Below are 19,509 nucleotides of genomic sequence, written 5' to 3' on the forward strand. Positions count from 1 at the left end.
TGGATCCTGACTCAAATAAATTTTTAAGTTTAGTTACCATACTGGTATGGGTATTCTGTCTGCATGTGCGTCTGTGTATCACGTGCATGCCTGGTGCTGCAGGAGGCCAGCAGAGTGTGTTGGATTCCCTGGGACAGGACTTGGCATTGGGCAGTAGTCAGCAACCCTGTGGGTGGAGAGAATTGAACACTGGTGCTCCAGATTAGGGCTCTTAACCACTGAGTCATCTCTCCAGTCCCTCAGTCAGGTTCAATGGTACATGCTTCTAAATCATAACTCTTAGCAAGTGGAGGCTAGATGGTCAGGATCTCAGGGTAAATCTGTCTACCTAGCAAGGAGAGCAGCCTAGGCTACATGGGCTTGTTTCCAAAAGTAAGTGTTTTAGAAAGAGGGGGGGGGAATACCTAAAAGAAAATAAATATAAGACTGTAAAAATTGAGTAAATAAAAAATTATTTTTGCTTAGTATTGTTTTACTTTTCAGACAGAGTCTCAGGTATAGCCAGCAGGGTAGCCTTAGCTAGCCCAGAACTCACTGGAGTAGCCCAGGCAAGTCTCAAACTGAGAGATCCACCTGTCTCAGCCTCCCGAAAGCTAGGGCTACAGGTATGAGCCATCACATCTGACTGATTTTTTTATTATTACTGTTTTTTTTTTTTGTTTTTTGTTTTTTTTTTTTTTTTGAGACAGGATTTCTCTGTGTAACTGTACTGACTGTCCTGGAATTCGCTTTGTAGACCAAGCTGGCCTCGAACTCACAGAGATTCACTTGCCTCTGTTTCCCAGTGCCTGGATTAAAGGTGTGCACCACTACAGCCAGCCCCAGAGAAGAAAGAATGTTTAGGTCTTGTTTGCATTTTCACTGCCCAGTCACATCAGCCCAGGCGTTTCATCTTTCCTTGTTCTTCTTTGCTGGCTGCACATCTTGTCCTGTGTGTGCTGATGTAGTGCCCTATAAGCCTAGTGAAAGCCTGTCTAAATACTTTTGTCTGTTTCAGACAGAATCCCCATTTTGTATTCTTGACTGACCTAGGACTCGAGTTATAGAACAGGCTGCTGCCTGCCTCTGCTTCCTGAGCGCTGAGCTTAAAGGCATGTGCCATCACGCTCAGCTTTCGTGAAAATGTGGTTTGTCTTTTAGATTCTAACTTAAACTTCATTTTAAATGTATGGGTATTTCTTTTCCCCTGCATGTTTGCATGTGCGCCAACCAGTAAGTATCTTTGGAATTCAGATCTCAGATACCCTGAAAGTGGAGTTATGGACAGTTGGGAGCCCCTGCATGGGTACTGGCAATCTACCCTGGATCCTCTGCAAGATCAGCTAGTGCTCTTAACCACTGACCACACCTTCCTTCAGTTCACTAGGCCTGTCCTATTTCTTTTTTTTTTTTTTTTAATACCCGCCCTCCCACTTCCTGCCTGTCCTATTTCTTAATGAAGAAACTGTGCGGTAGCAGTACACACCTTTAATCCTAGCACTCGGGGAGGCAGAGACAGGTGGATCTCCATGAGTTCAAGGCCAGCCTGGTTCTAGGACAACAAGCTCCAAAGCTACAGAGAAACCCTGTCTTGAAATGCCCCCCACCCCCCCACCCCCCAAAAAAAAGAAAAAAAAGAAATGAAAAAAATAAAACTTAGAGAGAGAGAGAGAACTATACCATGTGACTAGGGCCTGGTGGCTCCTGCCTGTGCTTGTGAAGTTGAAGCCCAAGAAAATAAGGACAGCAGCAGGTTTGTCTCAATGCCACCCACCTCAGACAGCTAGGCCACCTTCCTTAACCACCCAAAGCAGCACTATGGCACCCACATGGGAAGGAGGAGACCTTGTCTTTCCCCAACTCTCTAGATATCATTCAGTTTCTGTCCCAAAAGGAAGGGACACAGACTTTGGACTCTTCTGGGCCTATCTCCAAAGCCAGTTCTGGCAAAGCTTGATTTTGGGCAGTGTGACTAGAATGTAGAAGCACCTGAGGGGATGATGGAAATAGAGATTCCAGGGACCAGGGACACACCCCCACCAGAGAGAGTCGGGAGATAGGTGTGACTTCATAGTCCAGCTCAATGACAGTTCCTCAATAAACTAAGAATTCATTTTAGGGAGAGACTCTCTTTTTTTTGTTTTCTTTCTTCTTTCTTTCCTTCTCTCCCTCCTTCCCTCCTTCCCTCCCTCCCTCCCTCCCTCTCTTCCTCTCTCTCTTTCTTTTTTTTTCCCCCAAGGGTTTCACTCTGTAGCCCAGGCTGAGTGGAGCTGAACATTTTGCTGGTTCAGTCTCTCCTGGACTGGGATAACTAGTTTGCACCACCCTTAGGGAGGGTCTAGTTATGTAGTCCAGGCAGACCTCAAAGTCTTTATTTATGACCCTCCTGCTCCTGTTTCTGCATCCAGAGCACTGGGATTACAGACATTCGACACCGTGAACAGCTCAAAAGCCCAAATCTTTAAAGGGGGGGGGGGGGTATGGGCTTTTGATTTACGTAAGAATTCAGCTGTGTGCTATCCGCTCTCTACTGAGAGCAATGGACCTGATAAAGTCACTGTCAGAGAGGAAAGGGTGGAGGGAGGAGGAGGGGAAAGAGCCCATTTGGGCAACAGGAAGTAGGAGGAGGCATTTACCTGTAAATGAACGCTCAGGTTAGCAGCAGTGAGCTCCGGACATCCTTGTCTTTGCTGCTTTTGTCTTCTCTGAAGCCTGCCGAAAATGTCAATCTCCGGCCAGGACATCTATGACCAGGTAACTTTCTTTCTAGGAGAATTTATTTTCCCATAGTTCTTTTCACTGTCTTTCTAGGTCTCCCTCTTGCTTCCAACTTGGGAGGAATCAACTCGAGTTCAAAGCCTCCATCTTGGAATTCTCTGCTTGTTACTTTTTTTTTCCCCACATGCTCGACAGTATGTATTCCCTGGGAGTAAAAGGAAACCGTTTCCCAGATGAAATAGTAACCTGTCTGTACCTTTGTCTTAGACAAGGAGTACCGTAGCTAAAACAAAAATTTCTCAGAAACGTGAACTAAGATTAAGTGGAAATTTTTGATGACTTATACATTTTTTTTTTCTGGTGAGAAGTAACTAGTTCCCAGTACCCCTAGTGCCGTGTGGGTTTCCCATCTAGGCATGAGTGATCCTGGGCCAGCGAAGGACCACTGTACCAAGCTAGGAGAAAGAACTGGACAAGCCAACTCACAGCTGCTTTTAGGCCTCATCACCAGAGTAGGGAAATATCAATGTTTTGTTTTGTTTTGTTGTTGCTTTTTGCTTTTCAAGATGAGGTTTCTATGTGTAGCCCAGGCTGTCCTGGAACTCTCTGTAGACGAGGCTGGCCTCAAATTTAGAGATCTGCCTGTTTCTGCCTCCCAAGTGCTGGGACTACAGGTGTGCTACACCACTGCCTGGCACTGTTTGTTGTTGTTGTTGTTTATTTGTTTGTTTTCTTTGTTTTTTAGGTAACAAAAGTAAATCTATGTCTGGAGTATTTTGATAAGGTGTTACACAAATGTAAAAAAATTAATAATTCAAGTTTGAAAATGAGGAGAGTGAAGAGATTTCAATAGAAGGGGAGGGGTATGGCACAAATCTGCAGGGTGTTCAGAAACTTCCTCAAGGAGGTGTCAATACTCCATAGTTTTAATTCATTTTTTAAAAATCTTGTTTTTTGTTTTTTTGGTTTTTTTTTTTTTGCTGCTTGTTTTGCTTTTGAAAACAGGACTTCTCTGTAACAGCCCTGGCTGTCCTGGAACTCACTCTGTAAGCCAGGTTGACCTCAGACTAACAGAGATCTGCCTGTCTCTGCCTCCCGAGTGCTTGGAGTCTAAATTTATTTTTGGCTTGCTCTACCAACACCCAGCAACTCATTTCTTTTCTGAGCCTGGGCCTATCACTTGCAAACCCGGACGACTGAGATTACCTATCGTATGTAGACAGTCCTCTCACAAGGACCACTCTGGTCCAAGTTCCGGGCATCTTGCTTGCCCAACACAAGAGCACACATGGTAATGAATTCATTAAGCTTGCCTTGAAAGTTAACGGAATTGTTCACTGCTTCTCTTTGCATACATAGTTTAAGAGAGAATTTGAAGAAGAAATAATTCTAACGCTTGTCCCAGCCACGGAGGATCTCTCCTTAGAAGTCCCTGCAACAGAATCTTCAGCCACAGAGCTCAAGCCAGCAGGTAATGTCAAATTTAAGAGTCCTGAGAAAAACAGTGTAGGTGTGAGATGGATTTTTCAGTAAACTCTGGAAAGCCAAGAAAGTAGATAGCTTTTGTTTGACTTAGTTTTTCAGTGTTCTGCCTTGGCTGACCTGGAGCCTTTTATGTAGACAGGACTGTCCTCAAACTCACAGAAAAATTCCCCACTTTTACTTCCCTGGTGTTAGGATTAAAGGCGTAAAAGTCCTGCACCACCAAACCAGGCAGGCTTCTTACACCACACAGTCCATTAAGCCTCACTGTAGTTCCCCAGGAGAAAACTGTACCTCTCTCAGTGGCTAAGCCCCATGTGCTTGCCGCCTTGTGTGAGATAGGAAGTAGATGCAGGGTGTTGTGGTACATATCTTTAATCCCAGCACATGTAAGGCAGAGGCAGGCAGCTAGATCTGAGTTTGAGGCCAGCCTGTTCTACAAAGAGTTCCAGGACAGCCTAGGCAACACAGAGAAGCCCCATCTCGAGAAAAATGGAAGAAAGAAGCAGAACGAGTTCTGCTGTCTAGAATGCACACTGGCACATACATAAACATACTAAGACAATCTTTAAAAGAAAGCATAGAACTTAGAATATGAGTGTGGGTTGCTGTCCTGGGTCTCCTAGTTTAAGAGGTGTGTGATGTGATCTTGAATTCCTCAAGTGAATTCCTCATTTTTTTCCTCATTTGTAACAGGAGGCAAACAAAAGGCAGCTTTACGTACAAACTAGATGGTCAACAACCACCCGGTACTAAACAGTTGTTGCTTTGTCTCTGTTCTTTTCTAAGTTTTCCCAACGCCAGCTTCTTGGGATGCCAGCCCCTCGGTATCCAAGCAAAATCCCCACCCGTCCCTGCCAGCCATCCTGCCTCCCATTAATGAGGTGTCCCGGAACACACTTCGGGAATGGTGCCGCTGTCATGATTTGAGTACGGACGGCAAGGTTAGCATCCTCCCACTGGGGTTCTTTGCTGTGTGGACTAAGTATGTGGAGTATGGTCAGGTTTTAACTATTTTTCTCTTGATTTCCTTAGAAAGTAGAAGTCTACATGAGACTACAGAAATGTTCATATTCCAAACAAGAATGTGTGAGTAACGGGTATGGTGACGGAGTGGAGGTGGCTTCCCCCATGGCCTCGCTATAATTGCTCTATGTAACCTTCCTCTAAGGCAGGGTTACTGACATTTGAGGGACCAAATGTGTAGTTTGAACTCAGCCTCCTTTTTTTCTTCTTTACTCTTTATTTGATTATGTGAGGGTTTTTTTTTTGTTTGTTTGTTTGTTTTACAAGGTCTCACTGTAGGATGGGCAGCCTGGAATGCAGGTCCACCTGCCTCTGCCTCCTGAGTGCTGAATTAAGGATGTGCGCCACATCTAGAATAAGGTCTCCAAGTGTCATGGGTTGCCTCCTGTGTAGCTAAAGAGATCACTGAGCTCTGAATTCTCCTGCTTGTAACCTCCCAAGTGCCAGGATTACAGGCACGAATAGTGGGGATTACAGGCCATGCACCACTAGGTTCCATGATTTATTGGTTTGAATGTAGTCATTAGGATTGTTTAGGTAGCACCCAAACGCGATGCCCACTACACAGCAATTCCCGTCTTACTATAGCTTTTGTATTTGAAACTGTGTACTACAGTTGGGCACCATACAACTAGGATCCCAGAACTGGGGAGTGGAGCCCGGAGGGTCTGTATCTTGGCTAGTAGGTTCTCGGCCAATAGGACAGTGTTGCTCAAAAGTAAAAGAACTAGATGGGCTACAATGATAATCCTGATTGAGACAGGGTGGGTGACAAGTTCAAGGTCAGCCCGGGCAGGCAGAGTTAGGCTGAACAAACAAATCACCACCAGGGTGTGGTGGCGTATACCTTGTGATCCCAGCACTTTGGAGGCAGAGGCAGGCTGATCTTTGAGGTTCCAAGGTCAGCCATATCTAGAGCTAGTTCTAGGACTAGAGAAATCCTGTTTTGAATAAATGAGCTAACAAAAAAACCAAACCACCTTCACCAAATCCCACAACATGTGCCTAGGCCTTGCTGTCTTACCAGGTAGTCCAGCCTGGATCAGAGCTCCTTGTTTTTACTACTGCTGATCCAAGTGCCTGTGCACACGGAGGTCAGAAGAAGGCATTTGGTGTCCTTTCTGTGTCCCTACTCTTGAGGCAGACAGTGTCTCTCTCTGGACCTGGTGCTCACGTTTTCTCAGCTATTCTGACAGCCAGCTAGCCCCGGCAGTCCTGTCAAATCCCCTGGGCGCTGTGGTTGTAGGCGTTTGTGGGAGAATGACTGTTTATCACAGTCGGTCCTTCCTCCAGGCCAGCATCTTCCACACCGAGCCATTCTCCCCCCGGATCTCTGCTTTTAACTGCCAAAATTTTCTCCCTGTTGAACCAACGCTATAGAGAGTGGTGTTTTAAAAATTGTTGTGCTTGTTCAGGCCAGTGCGAAACTCTAGTGAAATCGGCATAGCAAGTTCTTTTGGTGAGAGCATTTTTGAACACTGTTGGATTTTATTTTCAGCATATTCCCCAGACATCTCGTGAGGCCAGACTGAGGACGGTTCCCAAAAAACCCAAACCAGCCATCGAAGGACCCAGTTCTCGAGGTGTGAAGAGGAAGAAAGAGGAGAACGAGAACGGCATAGTAGAAGTTCTGACTTCAGAAAGGGAGTCCGTAAAGAAGAAGAGAAAGAAGAAGGAGAACGGCATAGTAGAAGTTCTGACTTCAGAAAGGGAGTCCGTAAAGAAGAGAAAGAAGAAGGAGAACGGCATAGTAGAAGTTCTGACTTCAGAAAGGGAGTCTGTTTTTGCAGCCTGGGGAAGAATTGCCATGAGAGCTGCTCAGCCTAAGGCTGTGAATCGCCAGCCTCTTCCCTCTAATGCCAATGCATTTCTGCCCGCAGTCACTGGTAAGACCAACAGCAAGGTGTGAGCACTAGGTGCTTGGTTAACAGCGGCGTGAGACAGAAGGGCAGTAAAGTGTCAGGGGACTGTAAAGTCTGAAGACGGTCAGGTGGGATGGAAGGTGGAGACTGGGTCAGTAGTTAAAAGCCATCCTTTACTTGCAAACTCAAGACCAGCCTGGTAATCAAAGATTACATCTTAAAAATGAAGCAAAATTAGATCAGTGGTTCTCAACTTTCCTAACCCTGTGACCCTTGATTACATTTCCCCATGTTGTGACCCCAACCATAAGATTAATTTTTTTTTTTTGCGGGAGAGGGTTTTGAGACCGGGTTTCCCTGTAGCTTTGGAGACTGTCCTAGAACTAACTCTTGTAGACCAGGCTGGCCTCGAACCCACAGAGATTCACCTGCCTCTGCCTCTTGAGTGCTGGGATTAAAGGTGTGTGCCACCACCGGCCGGCTTCGTTGTTTTCATTGCTACTTCATAACTGCAAAGCTGCTACTTTTATAAAATTTTTTGGAGGTTTGCAAAAGGGGTCATGACCCACAGGTTGAGAACCATTACGGTAGAAATTTGACTCACATAGAACTATTTATCTTTGCCTCTTGATGAATAGCAAGATCTTATTTGGACTAGTGACATAGTCTCATTGCTAAATATGGGAATTCCAATGTTCAAGGAAACGTAATCTAATAGTGTTTGTCAGCCTGAATAAAGTATATTTTCTTTCCTACTTAAGGCATTCATAGGGATTGGGAATGCCTTAAATAGGGTGCCTGATGTGTTTGAATCCCTGAATTAAATCTCTATCACCACATAAAGCTTGACTTCATGGTATGTACTTGTAATCCCAGCACATGGGAGGCTGACCTTTGAACTTGAGGGTAGTCTTTAGTGAGTTCCAGGCGAATGGAGACTACATAGGGAGACTTATTAAAGCAAGGTGTGTGGTTAATAATGATTAAATTAATTAATATTGTAGATACTAATTCTGGCATACATGTATGCATGCATACATACATACATACTACTGTATAGCTAGCAAAGATTTTTATCCTGTTTTATTAGCTGTCTTTTCTTTGTTTCCTTTGTTATACAGAAATGTTGTGATTTCATGAGATCCTATTTTATCAATCGATATTTCCAATTTATAAAGTTTTATTCAGAACGTTCTTCCCTATGTTAAAGTCTTTTCGTTTTCCTAACAGAGTCGGATCTTCCATCCATTTTAGAGCTTTATTTGCAGGGTGAGGTGGATCTGATTTTCAGGAACCATTCAGCAAAGAGCCTATTTTTTCCAGTGCATATTTGTGGCACCGTAGTTTATCTTAATCAGATGCTTCTGCATTATTTGCCGCTCTGACTACTAAGGACTGCATTGGGTCTCCAGGTTCCTTTGTGCTCCCATATAATTTTTAGATTTTTTTTCCTGTTTCTGTGAAGAACAACATTGGAAATTTGGGAGGTATATTGAAGGGTTCTCTGTAGCTTTGGATTCTGTGCTGGAATTCACTCTGTAGACCAGGCTGGACTCAAACTCAGAGAACCATCTGCCTCTGCTTCCCAAGTCCTGGTATTAAAAGTGTGCATTACCACTGGGCAGGTTTGTGGGTAATTTTTACAATTTTTACAATTTTAAAGCCATGGTGTGTGTGTGTGGGGGGGTCTCATCTTTTAGGATCTTCAATTTTTTTCAGACTTTTTAACATAGTCATTCCCTTTCTTGGTTACATTTATTCCAAAGTACATATTATGTATGTATGCATGCATGTATGCCATTGAGGCAACTTTTTTTTGTTTTTGTTTTTTTTTTTGTTTTTGTTTTTTGAGACAGGGTTTCTCTAGTTTTGGAGCTTGCCCTGGAACTAGCTCTTGTAGGCCAGGCTGGCCTCGAACTCACAGAGATCTGCCTGCCTCTGCCTCCCGAGTGCTAGAATTAAGGGTGTGTGCCACCACTGCCTGGCCCAGTCATGGCTTCTTAAATCATATCAGATACCCATGTTAGAACTGGGCGGTGGTATTAGTCATTGGGGAAAAAGGCATTTAATAACACTTGCTACCTTTCTTGTAGGAAAAGCAAGGGTTTGAGTAGCTTGCTCAGTGGTAGAAGTCTTTCTTAACATGCATGAGGTCCTGGATTTAATCTCTAGTATAGGACAGAAAGGAAAGTGGAATACAAGTATTAATAATAAATGGATAATGTAACTCATTTAGAAAAATATGCATTCTGCAAAGTAACTAAGATTCCTTTGAAACAGAATTTGGTTAGAACTGTCATCTGTACTGTTTTCCATGCATCTCACTCAATTTTTTTTTTGTGCTTAAATAGCATGTTATGTAAGAGTTTTGACAGTTTATAAGCTATCAGAAATACGTTTGATTTTTAGCAGACCATAGAGCGCAAATTCAGGAGTAGCTTTAGAGGAGAGGGCATGGAGCATTGTCTTGATCTTGTTTGTTCTCCTTCCCAGGACACAGGTGGTGTGTTGTTCACGGCAGACAGCTCCCTGCAGATAAGGAAGGCTGGGTTTGCCTGCAGTTGTACGCCGGTCATACCTGGGTTCCAGATAGTCCCCAAAGGATGATACCTCTCTTCATTTTACCAGCCTGTGTTTTCCCATCCCCAGGGGTGGAAGATAATATGCTGTGTCCTGAATGTGCCCACAGGTAATCCCCAAGCACCCCTCTCGGCATGGGAAACAGAAAAAGCAAGACGGTTAGATGAGCTTCTGAATAACCCAAGAGAAACCTGAGGTCAAACATCTTGCTGCCTTAATTTGCCATATAGATCAGATGGAAATGGGGACAGTGGATGTTAGCTGCTTTTAAGGGGTTAGGAATGTAGCTCGGTGAACACAGTGCGTGCTTAGCATAAATAAGCCTGTGAGTTCAATCCCCAGCACAGCATAAAACCAGAGGTAGGTGCATAGAGCCCTGACTGGGCTGTATGAGTTCCGGCATTAAAAATAAAATGAACATTAGTTCCTACTACATGTCTGTTTCTTGGAACTACAAAAATTAGTGAGAAAAATCCAAGCTGAAATAAAAATGAGTAAAGAAGGTGTGATTGGGGTAGCTCAGGAAAACTCAGGGGTGAGCAAGGCTGCCATATTGTCGTGATTGGCTACAAAGACCTAAAGGGAGTATACATTGGCCTTACAAATACTGCTTTTGATTTTAGTTCCATTTATTTCATTTGGGCTTGGGTTACTGATTATGGTTGGGGGCAGAGGCATGCTGTGACACAAATGATCAAAATCAGGTCCTCGGGTTCCCTGACAGGTGGTTTTACTTGCAGAGATCTGACAGCCCTGCCTTAGTCGCTAGAATTCAACATCTATCCACGAGTACAAAACCTGGAAACCCTGAGTGAGGGCTGGTGAGCAGAGCAGGCTTCACTCATTCCAGGATTCAGGAAAACCATCTCAGGGGCTCCCGATGTAAAACGGATTCCCTATTTGTTTGTTTGGTTTTGAGACAAGGTTGCAGGTTGACTTCAAATTCAGTGGCAATTCATCCACTTGCCTCTGCCTCCCTCCTCATGCTGGGATTAAAGGTGTGTGCCACCATATCCATCTTTTATCTTTGTTAAAGGAAAAGTTTTGCATTCTCCCCCTGGCAACTTTCTTTACAACCTTCTAACTTTTCTCTTGCAGCAATAGGAAGATGATGAGGAATTTCGAAAGGGACAAACGCACTGTAAAGAAACACAAACTGCTACCTCCAAATCTGCCACCTTAGACCGAGACCAAGGTTTTGTGAGGTGAATGGACGAGTCTTATAACTGGATATCCAACCATCCCTGCATTGGACTTGTGTAATGCTATTTTATTCATGGGGTCCAGAGAACAATTGGGGTGGAAAGATTAAAATTCCTGTCTTCAAGCAACTCAGTCTCAATTTTCAGAAAGTGCCTAACTGAACTTTAGAGAACAGGAAAGCAGTTCCTCAGAGAAGGTCCAGAAACCAATGAGTGTTTAAAATGATAAATAATAGGTGGACTCGTTGTTATAAGAAACAGGGTAACTTAAAGCCTGCTAGTCTGTTCTGAAAGACACCACTGACCATGTGCATTGACTTGAATACTGGGTTCTGATCTGGCTTAAAGGTGTGCAGATATTTTCTTATTCCCTGAACAATCCAGTTCATTGTCTACTTAGACAGTAGTACATTGTACTAAGCACCACACATAATGGTGAGATTACGGTACATGCGTATAATATGGTACATGCACATGAGAGAGACAGGTAGATCTCTGATTTCCAGGTCAGCCAGAGTTACATGAAGTCCTGTCTCAGAAGCAAGGCATGGGGGACGAATACTGAAGAATGGTTGGTGTATACAAATCCTTTTCCGCTTTGTTTAGAGGACTCGAGCATCTTGAGGATCAGTGCGCAGGTGTGGGGCAGTTCTAGAGGCACTCCCCTAGCACTCGTACATTACACAGAACTAAGTATTTTCACTCCTTTTCACTGTCTTTGTTATTTATGTGTATGTACATAAATTTGCTTGTCTGTGTGTATGTGTGGGTACCATGGAGACTAGAGAATGTTGGAGTCTCTGAATTTGGAGAGGTGAGGTGCTTACTGTGGGCTAGGCAGCCAAACATGGGTCCTCTGGAAGAGCAGCAAGTGTTCTTACAATTAGAGTTGCTGAGCTGTTCCTACACACACACACACACACACACACACACACACACACACACCCGAGCCAGGCAAGCATAGGAAATAGTTTAGCAACCTGGGACAACACTTTGTTTTGGTTACACACAAACAGACACACACACACGCACACATACACACACACACCCCTTTCTGAACAGTGTACCCAGCAATGTGTTAGTGATCTGAACCTTGCCACCTTCTCTGAGATGCTTGCACACTGTGTGTGAAGGTAAAGGGACAACTTAGGATAGTCAGGGTCCTCCTTCCATTTGAACTAGAGATCAAATGTAGAGTGTCAGTTTTTGGCAGAAAGTGCCTTGTTTCACAGGACCACCATCTCACAGGGCACATATTTCTTTATAAGCATAACATCTCATTGTGTGTGCATACCTCATTTCCCGTATTTGTTAGACCTAGGCTGTTTCCATCGCCTAGCTATTGTGATTAGCAGCAAACAGGGATGCACAAGTGTCTTCGGGCATAACTTCAGGAGTGGGATACCTGAGTCCTGGTAGTTCTGTATTTTAGTCTGAGGAACCTCCGCACTGCTTTCCATAGGGGCACAGATTTACATTTGCACCGGGCATAAAAAGCTTCCTTTCCCTCCATCTCTAGCATTTGTTGTCATTTTTCTGGCTGGTAGTCATTCCAGCTGTGAGCTGGAATCTCAGTTTAGTCTAATTTCCATTTCCCCAATGGTTAAAGATGGTGAACTCTACTTGAGACATGATTGTCAGGCCTTTCATTGTAATTTAACTTTGCATTAGAAATATCACTTGTCTTTTCAATAGTGTATTTCATCAAGACAGTGATTATACTGGTGTATTTCATGGTGTCCAACAAGGTTGTTAATATCTGTAATTCACGTCCCATAGAGAATTCTACAAAAGAAGTCTATGGGTGCAATTATCCCTTTACTGACAATTTTGATAATGTATCTAAGAAATTAAAGAGTTTCCTTACCCTAAACCACACGGTCCTTGGTTCCTTCAGCTATTTCCTGACTCAACTACTATTTTCAAGTGATTATTCACAGGGTAATTCTATTTCCAGCTGAGCATGGTGGCTAATGCCTGCAATTTTATCATTTGGGAGGTGAGGCAGGAGGATTACTGTGAGTTTGAAGCTAGAATGGGCTACAGTGATCACCTCATCCCTCCACCCCCAAGTGATAAGCCTCCTTACCGCGAATGATAATTCTATTTCAGGAATGCTCTCTGTTGGGTAAATAGTTCCTTTGGGCAGGGTGTCTTTTAAATATATTTTAATGTAGGGATAACATGAAGGTTAAGAAAGAAAGAAATTAGAAAGCCTATAAGACATTCCTGAGAGCATGGGTATGGATGTCTCTGAGAGTCTCACAAATTGCTTCTGATCCTCCTGCCTCCACTTGAGGGCTGAAAGCAAGGACTACAGGTGTGTGCCATCACCCTAGTGATGCCTATGGTGACAGATCCCATCCATGGCTTTGTGCATAGTAGCAAGCCCACTAATGGTTAAACTGCATCCTTAATACTCCCAGTGTCATCTTTCTCCTGGAAATCTCAATAACCTGGCTTTTCATGACCTTTTAAGGAGAACACCATTTACATACTGTCTTTGAAGCACATGGATTCCTATGCTTATTTTGTTTATCGCTCCAAAGGTTGCCTCAGGTTTGACCTGGGGAGCATGCCTTTAATCCCTGTTCTCAGGAGATGGAGGTAGGAGGTCAGAACGTCAAGGTTGACTATACAGGAAATTCCGGGCCTGCCTAGACTACTGGAGATCATCCTGTGTCAAGAAAGGAAAAGTTCCTTCAGCTGGTCTAGTGGTGCACACTTGCAATTCCAACATTTGGGAAACAGACAGGGGAATGACGATGGGCTAAAGCACAGACTCAGCTATATATTGAGACCGTCTCTCAAAAATGCAGACGAAAAAACAAGTTGATGCAAGTGAAGTCTGTATTTGAGTCTTACAATCCCAGGCCTCTGGAGTTGGCAAAGATGCTTCTAAGAATGCTAGTCACAAATTCATGCCATCAATCCTACTTTTTAATCTTTCCCTTTTATTGAAAGTAGACTTTTTTTAATCACATAATATATCTGGATTATAGTTACTCCTTTCTTTACGCCTCCAAGTCCCCCTCTCCCCTCTTGACACAGTATCTCATTCTGAAACACTGGCTGACCTGGAAATCACCATGAGGCAAGATGGTCTCAGACTTCTAAGATCCTTCAAGTATGCTGCAAGGCTCATACTTACCATTTATTTATTTATTTTTTTTAAAGAAATATCAGTGGTATATCTTCTAAGAAATGCTATGTTTGAGGAAATATGACCAGAACTACCTTCGATAAAACATTTTCTATTTATATCAAGTGAGTAATCCAGTCTCAGAAAGATAAAAACCCAAACAAAAAGCTAAAGCAGATTTTTTTTTTTTAAGTTTTGTCTATGTGGATGTGCCTGTGGGAGTTTGCGAATACCCAAGGGTTCAGGTGCAGGTTCAGGTGCCTGTGGAGGCTTAAAGAATGCTCTGGAAATCCCAGAGCTGGAGTTACAGGCTATTGTGAGCTGTCCTGCGGATGCTGTGAAAGAAACCTGGGGCTGTGGCAGAAGCTTAAGTGAAAAGTGAAAAGGCAGGCGCGGGGAAGGAGGACACAGGGAAAGGGTGGACAGAGACAAAGCCGGAGAAACAGAGAAACAACAAAAGCAATGTTTGCTTGTAAAACGGCCACAATGCAACTAAATTTCTTGTAAACTAATTAAGAAAATAACTATAGCCAAATTCTTGTTAAGTGTGCCAGAACCAAACTTGGTTCTGTGTGCTGAATGATGTGGAAATTTATATACAGTTTATGATTTAGCAAGTCACTTGGTTTCCATATATGAATATAATTCCCTATTTTTAACTCAGTTTGCTTGTTTGTTTGGCTTGCTTTTGGGGCCAAGGTTTCTCTATGTAGTGTTGACTGTCCTGGAACTTGCTCTATAGACCAGGTTAGCTTCAAACTCAGAGATCCTCCTTGCCTCTCTGCCTCCCAAGTGCTAGGATTAAAGGCCTGGGCGCCTACCACTCGGCTTTAATTAAGTAATCAATTACTTTAGAGAGACAGAGTCTAACTCTGGAAGATTTTGCTTGTTTGTTTTTTGAGATAGGGTTTCTTTATAGCTTTGGATACTGTCCTGGAACTAGCTCTTGTAGCCCAGGCTGGCCAGGAACTCACAGAGTTCCACCCGCCTCTGCCTCCTGAATGCTGGGATTAAAGGTATGTGCCAGCAGTACCAGCGATTTGTTTTTATTATTTTAATCATGTATATGCATGTGTATGCATGCACATGAATGCAGGTGCTTGCAGAGGACTGAGGTGTCAGATCCCCTGGAGATATGGTTCCAGGCAGCTGGGAGTCAGCTGATGAGGGCACTGGGAATAGAACTCAGGTCTTCTGGAAGAGAAGAAATGGACGCTCTTAAGCGCCGAGTCATCACTAGCTATTCTCTCTCACTGTTTAACTTGCTTTTCTTGTGTGTGGATGTTTTGCCTTCGTGTATGTTTGTCTGCCACATGCCACATGTTCCCGTGAAGGCTTGAAGAAGGTGTTAGGTCCAGGGAACTGGTGTTACAGAAAGTTGTAAACTGCCCTAGGAACTGAACGAGACTCCTCTGGGAGAGCTGCCACCCTTAGAAAGAAAAGAAAGTGTGTCGCGGGTTAAACTTCAGAGCTGGGACCAACCTACCAGGCAGTTCGTGGTTTAAATATTTGGGGTGATCTTTACGTAGAATAAGAAAGTAACTATCTTCTGCGTGAGCACCTCTTCTGCACCCGATACACAAAGGAAAAAGGGTGCAAAAGAGAGCCCTGTTAGCTACGGAACAGACGCTGGAGGGATTAATCACCTATGACAAATGTTCACTGTCCCCCTAGGGCTGGGTGCATCGGGCTATTTTGAGCAAACCCTATCTATCAGTGTTGACCCATAATAGCACCCATCGGTTATGTGACTTTGAAATATGCCTGATGAGGTCAGCTTATGGCCTGCTTGGCTCCAAATTACCAGAAGACTAACATGCCTGTCGCTCTCACCAAACAGCCTTTGAATGGACATTGCTGCTAAGGCCCAGCCTCACTTTCTCTTCACCCTAAAATAGAAGAGAAACAGTGGGGGTGTTTGCTGTAATTAAAAAAATAAGTGGCATGAGAGAGAAAGATGCCATGGACAGAGTTCACACGGAGGGATTTTTATTAAAGGAAAGAATGCAAAAGGAAGGAAGAGGATGGGGGACCAGTGGGTAAAAATGCCAAAGCTAGCCCTGAGTTTGAGCTCCATGACCCACAAGGTGGAAGGAGAGAAATCACCCCCTCAACTTTCCCTCTAACCTCCATACTCAGTGGCATGTGTACTTCTCCAATAAATAAATATAATAATAATAACAAATAATCAATAGGTTACATATTGAATATTTGTGAGAAACTTTTTTGAGGCATTCATAGCTGGTTTTATGCTTCTGTATTAACCAAGAGTGATATTTGTTTTTTCTTTTTTTTTCTTTTTAAATCTTCTTTTGGTATTTGTTTTCTTGAGGAAATATCTCAAGCAGGCCAGGCTAGCTAGCCCCTAATAATTGATCCTCCCAACTCTAGCTCCCAAATGTTCGGATTAGAACATGTGTGACTCCACATTCAGTTTGTCGTTGTTTGCACCCCAGGGATCAAACTCCGGTGACCACCTGTGTGACAACTGCCTTTACCTGGTGAGCAATCTCTCCAACCCCAATTTTTCCAAATTAAAAATTTAGTTTGAAAGCTGGAGAAATGGTTTAGTGATTAAGAGCACGGGGTTACTTTTGCAGGGGACTCAGGATGAATTCTCACGGAAGATTAAAAACCCACCTACAACTCTAGCTTCAGACGTTCTGGGGGCCCTCTGCTGGCGTCTAGGGGCACTGCACGAACGTGATAGACGTTCGTGTCTATAGACCTACGAACAAAAGAAATTTATCTTTAAAATCAATTAGTTAAAGTCGGGCCATGGTGGAGTACGCCTTTAATCCCAGCACTTGTGATGCAGAGACAGGAGGATCTCTGTGAGTTCGAGGGCAGCCTGGTCTACAAGAGCTAGTTTCAGGACAGGCTCCAAAGCTACAGAGAAACCCTGTCTCAGGAAAAAAAAAAGTCAATTAATTAGGGACCATATAGGCCTTTAATCCCAGTAGTAGGGAGGCAGAGGCAGATGGATCTCTGCGTTTGAGGCCAGCCTAAGCAGCTAGACTGTCTCAAAGACAAGGCAAAATAGATGAAAACAACAAAAATAGTTTTGAGATAGAGTCTTTTTTTGTTCTTGGTTTCCTCAATTGTTTGTTTTGTTTTTGAGACAGGGCTTCTCTGTGTAACAGCCCTGGCTATACTGGACTCCTCTGTAAACCAGGCTAGCCTCAAACTCACAGAGATCCTCCTGCCTCTCTCTGCAGAGTGCTGGAATCAAAGGAGTGTGCTCCGAGCACTCACTGAGGCGACAGGGTCTTACAAAGTTGTCAGGCTCACGTTGAACATTCAGTTCTCTCCAGAAGCTGGGATTACAGCTGTGCACCTGTCCGGCAAACATAAAATGGGTGGGTGTATCACTGTATACCTTAATCCCTGCAATGGGGAGGCAGGGGGATCTCTGTGAGGTTGGAGCTAGTCTGATCTCTGCAGTGAATTTCAGGGCTATGTAATGGGACCCTGTCTCAAAATAATGAGACACACACACACATACACACACACACACAGAGAGAGAGAGAGAGAGAGAGAAAGAGAGAGAGAGAAAGAGAGAGAGAGAGAGACTAACTTTAGTGTTATTTATACAAGTGTGTGCTTGATTTATTCCGATAGCTTTGATTGCTCCTGTTTTTATCAAATGGTAGTCTAGTCTGAGAGAAGAGCAGTCCTGTAGAAAGGCCATCACCTCTATAATGAACAGAGTATCTGCTACAAAAAGGAAGGAGGAAGTTTGGTCTTAATCTTTTACAGGATTCTTACAAGGGAGAAACTCTTTCTGGCCTTACTGACTCGGGACAGCACACCATCGGATTTTGTGATTCTGCACCCACATGCCATTTCCAGCCTGCCTGTGGGGCAGACGATGCTTCCATCGCATGGCCTTAGAACTGGACAGCGCATCTCACACAGGTTGTTCTGAGATAGGCGTATGAATGGGACATGAAGAGACAGGCAGCACATTACAATAGAGGCTATGCACTGAGCTGAGATCGTAGGAGTGAACTACACCGGAAGTCGAAATAGTAGGATTGATTACAATATTGCCTGTCGAGGTCGGTTAATTTTAAGCAGGTTGAGTACACAGTATGTAAGTAGAATGGGTGCATAGTTGTAAACTATCTCAAAGCACGATTAACTTGGTTCCAGACTGAGGAAAGCTTGGTTTATAAAGTCAAACTTTAAACAGCCTTTCTCAAAAAACCATGCCCATAGAAACCCACATAGTGGAAGGAGAGAACAGGCAAGTTTTCTCTGTTCAAGGGCAGGCACACATACACACACACACACACACACACACACAACACACACACACACAAATAAACATAGTACAATAGTAAAAGCAGGCACTTAGTACTCTCAAGGACCAGTGTCCATTCCTCAGACAGGAACAGATGAACAAAAAAAAACCAAAAAACCCAAAACCCTATGAAATCAATAAGGAGCTGTATCTAAGACATTAAAATAGTACTTTGTTTTTTAAACATTATTTCTTCATTCATTTAATTTTGCTATAATTTTAAATCTGGCAAAAAATCAGGTAAAAATGACCAAAGATATTTAAAATAATAGTCATTTTTTTCTTCTTCTTAGTAGAATGCCTTCTGCTGGACAAGAATTAAAAGGTATGCAGACACCATTTAGACGGGCAGTGGTGGCACACACCTTTAATCCCAGTACTCAGGAGGCAGAGGCTGGCGGATCTCTGGTATGAGGTCAGCCTGGTCTATACAGGCCTATCCAGGACAGCTGGATCTACACGGAGAAGCCTTGTCTTGTAAACCAAACAGCAACAACAAACAGATGTGTGCTTAGTGCTGGTGGTATGGCCATTCCTGGGCATGGAATCTTGGGGGAGCCATTTGACCAATTGTTTGGACCTTGTCCCAGGAGTGGACCGTTATGGCAGGGGCAAGTCAATCTTTCCTGCTGTACCCATAGCCATTCTGTGTGTCCTCTGTCACGACAGCTGACTCAGAATCCTGGCCCGGGTTGATGTCATTGGTGCTCACCCACTGCTTGCCTGAGTCTCTAGAACACATACTTTACCGTCCTCACTGCAATGGCTGAGAATTTGTGCAGCACTTGGGTGGCCACATACTAGCTGAGGCACCATCCCAGGTCCTGGGAGCAAATCCAGTCATGGCGCTGCTGGCCAATAGAGTGGGACCAGGCCACGACTGGAACCCGGTTGCTGTGTGCCTCTGGCTTCTGCTCCTCCACTGGATTTCCACAGCTTGGTGAGCTGACAGCTCTGCAGCTAAGGGCACGAATGGAATTCATCCTCACTTCCCGCTGCCTTCCCAGGACCTCGTCAGCAGGGACAGAGTCCCGCCACAGTCCCTGCCAGCGAGGATCGGGCCATAATCATGAGGAAAGGAGAGCTTACCTAGGGCTCAATTCTCGAGTATTCATGAGTCCCCTTTGGGTGTCATTTTTCTCCTCCTAGATAATGACTTTTGGGCTGTTGGAGTAGGAAGCCAAGATAGCACAGAGTGGTGGGGTAGGCCCA

At 43.9% G+C, this 19,509-nt stretch overlaps 1 protein-coding gene across 1 annotated transcript; it reads left to right on the forward strand.

The window, feature by feature from the left end:
- The first annotated feature begins 2,700 nt into the window (after positions 1-2,700).
- On the forward strand, positions 2,701-10,830 carry LOC125413184 (developmental pluripotency-associated protein 2). Its single transcript, XM_087897797.1, has 8 exons — positions 2,701-2,733; positions 4,057-4,168; positions 4,969-5,123; positions 5,215-5,268; positions 6,704-6,826; positions 6,938-7,091; positions 9,561-9,756; positions 10,746-10,830. The coding sequence occupies exons 1-8, from the start codon at positions 2,701-2,703 to the stop codon at positions 10,828-10,830; spliced, it is 912 nt and encodes a 303-aa protein (XP_087753923.1).
- The last annotated feature ends 8,679 nt before the right edge of the window (positions 10,831-19,509 follow it).

This window comes from Myodes glareolus, chromosome 2 (genome assembly GCF_982192425.1).
Source record: "Myodes glareolus chromosome 2, mMyoGla1.1, whole genome shotgun sequence".
Classification (NCBI taxonomy): Eukaryota; Metazoa; Chordata; class Mammalia; order Rodentia; family Cricetidae; genus Myodes; species Myodes glareolus.

What these genes read in the sequence shown, in the direction of transcription:
- LOC125413184 (XM_087897797.1), top strand. Translation starts at nt 2,701, where the DNA reads ATGTCAATCTCCGGCCAGGACATCTATGACCAG. An exon ending in GCCAGGACATCTATGACCAG is followed by an intron (nt 2,734 to 4,056) that starts GTAACTTTCTTT and finishes TTGCATACATAG; the next exon opens with TTTAAGAGAGAATTTGAAGA. An exon ending in CATATTCCAAACAAGAATGT is followed by an intron (nt 5,269 to 6,703) that starts GTGAGTAACGGG and finishes TTTTATTTTCAG; the next exon opens with CATATTCCCCAGACATCTCG.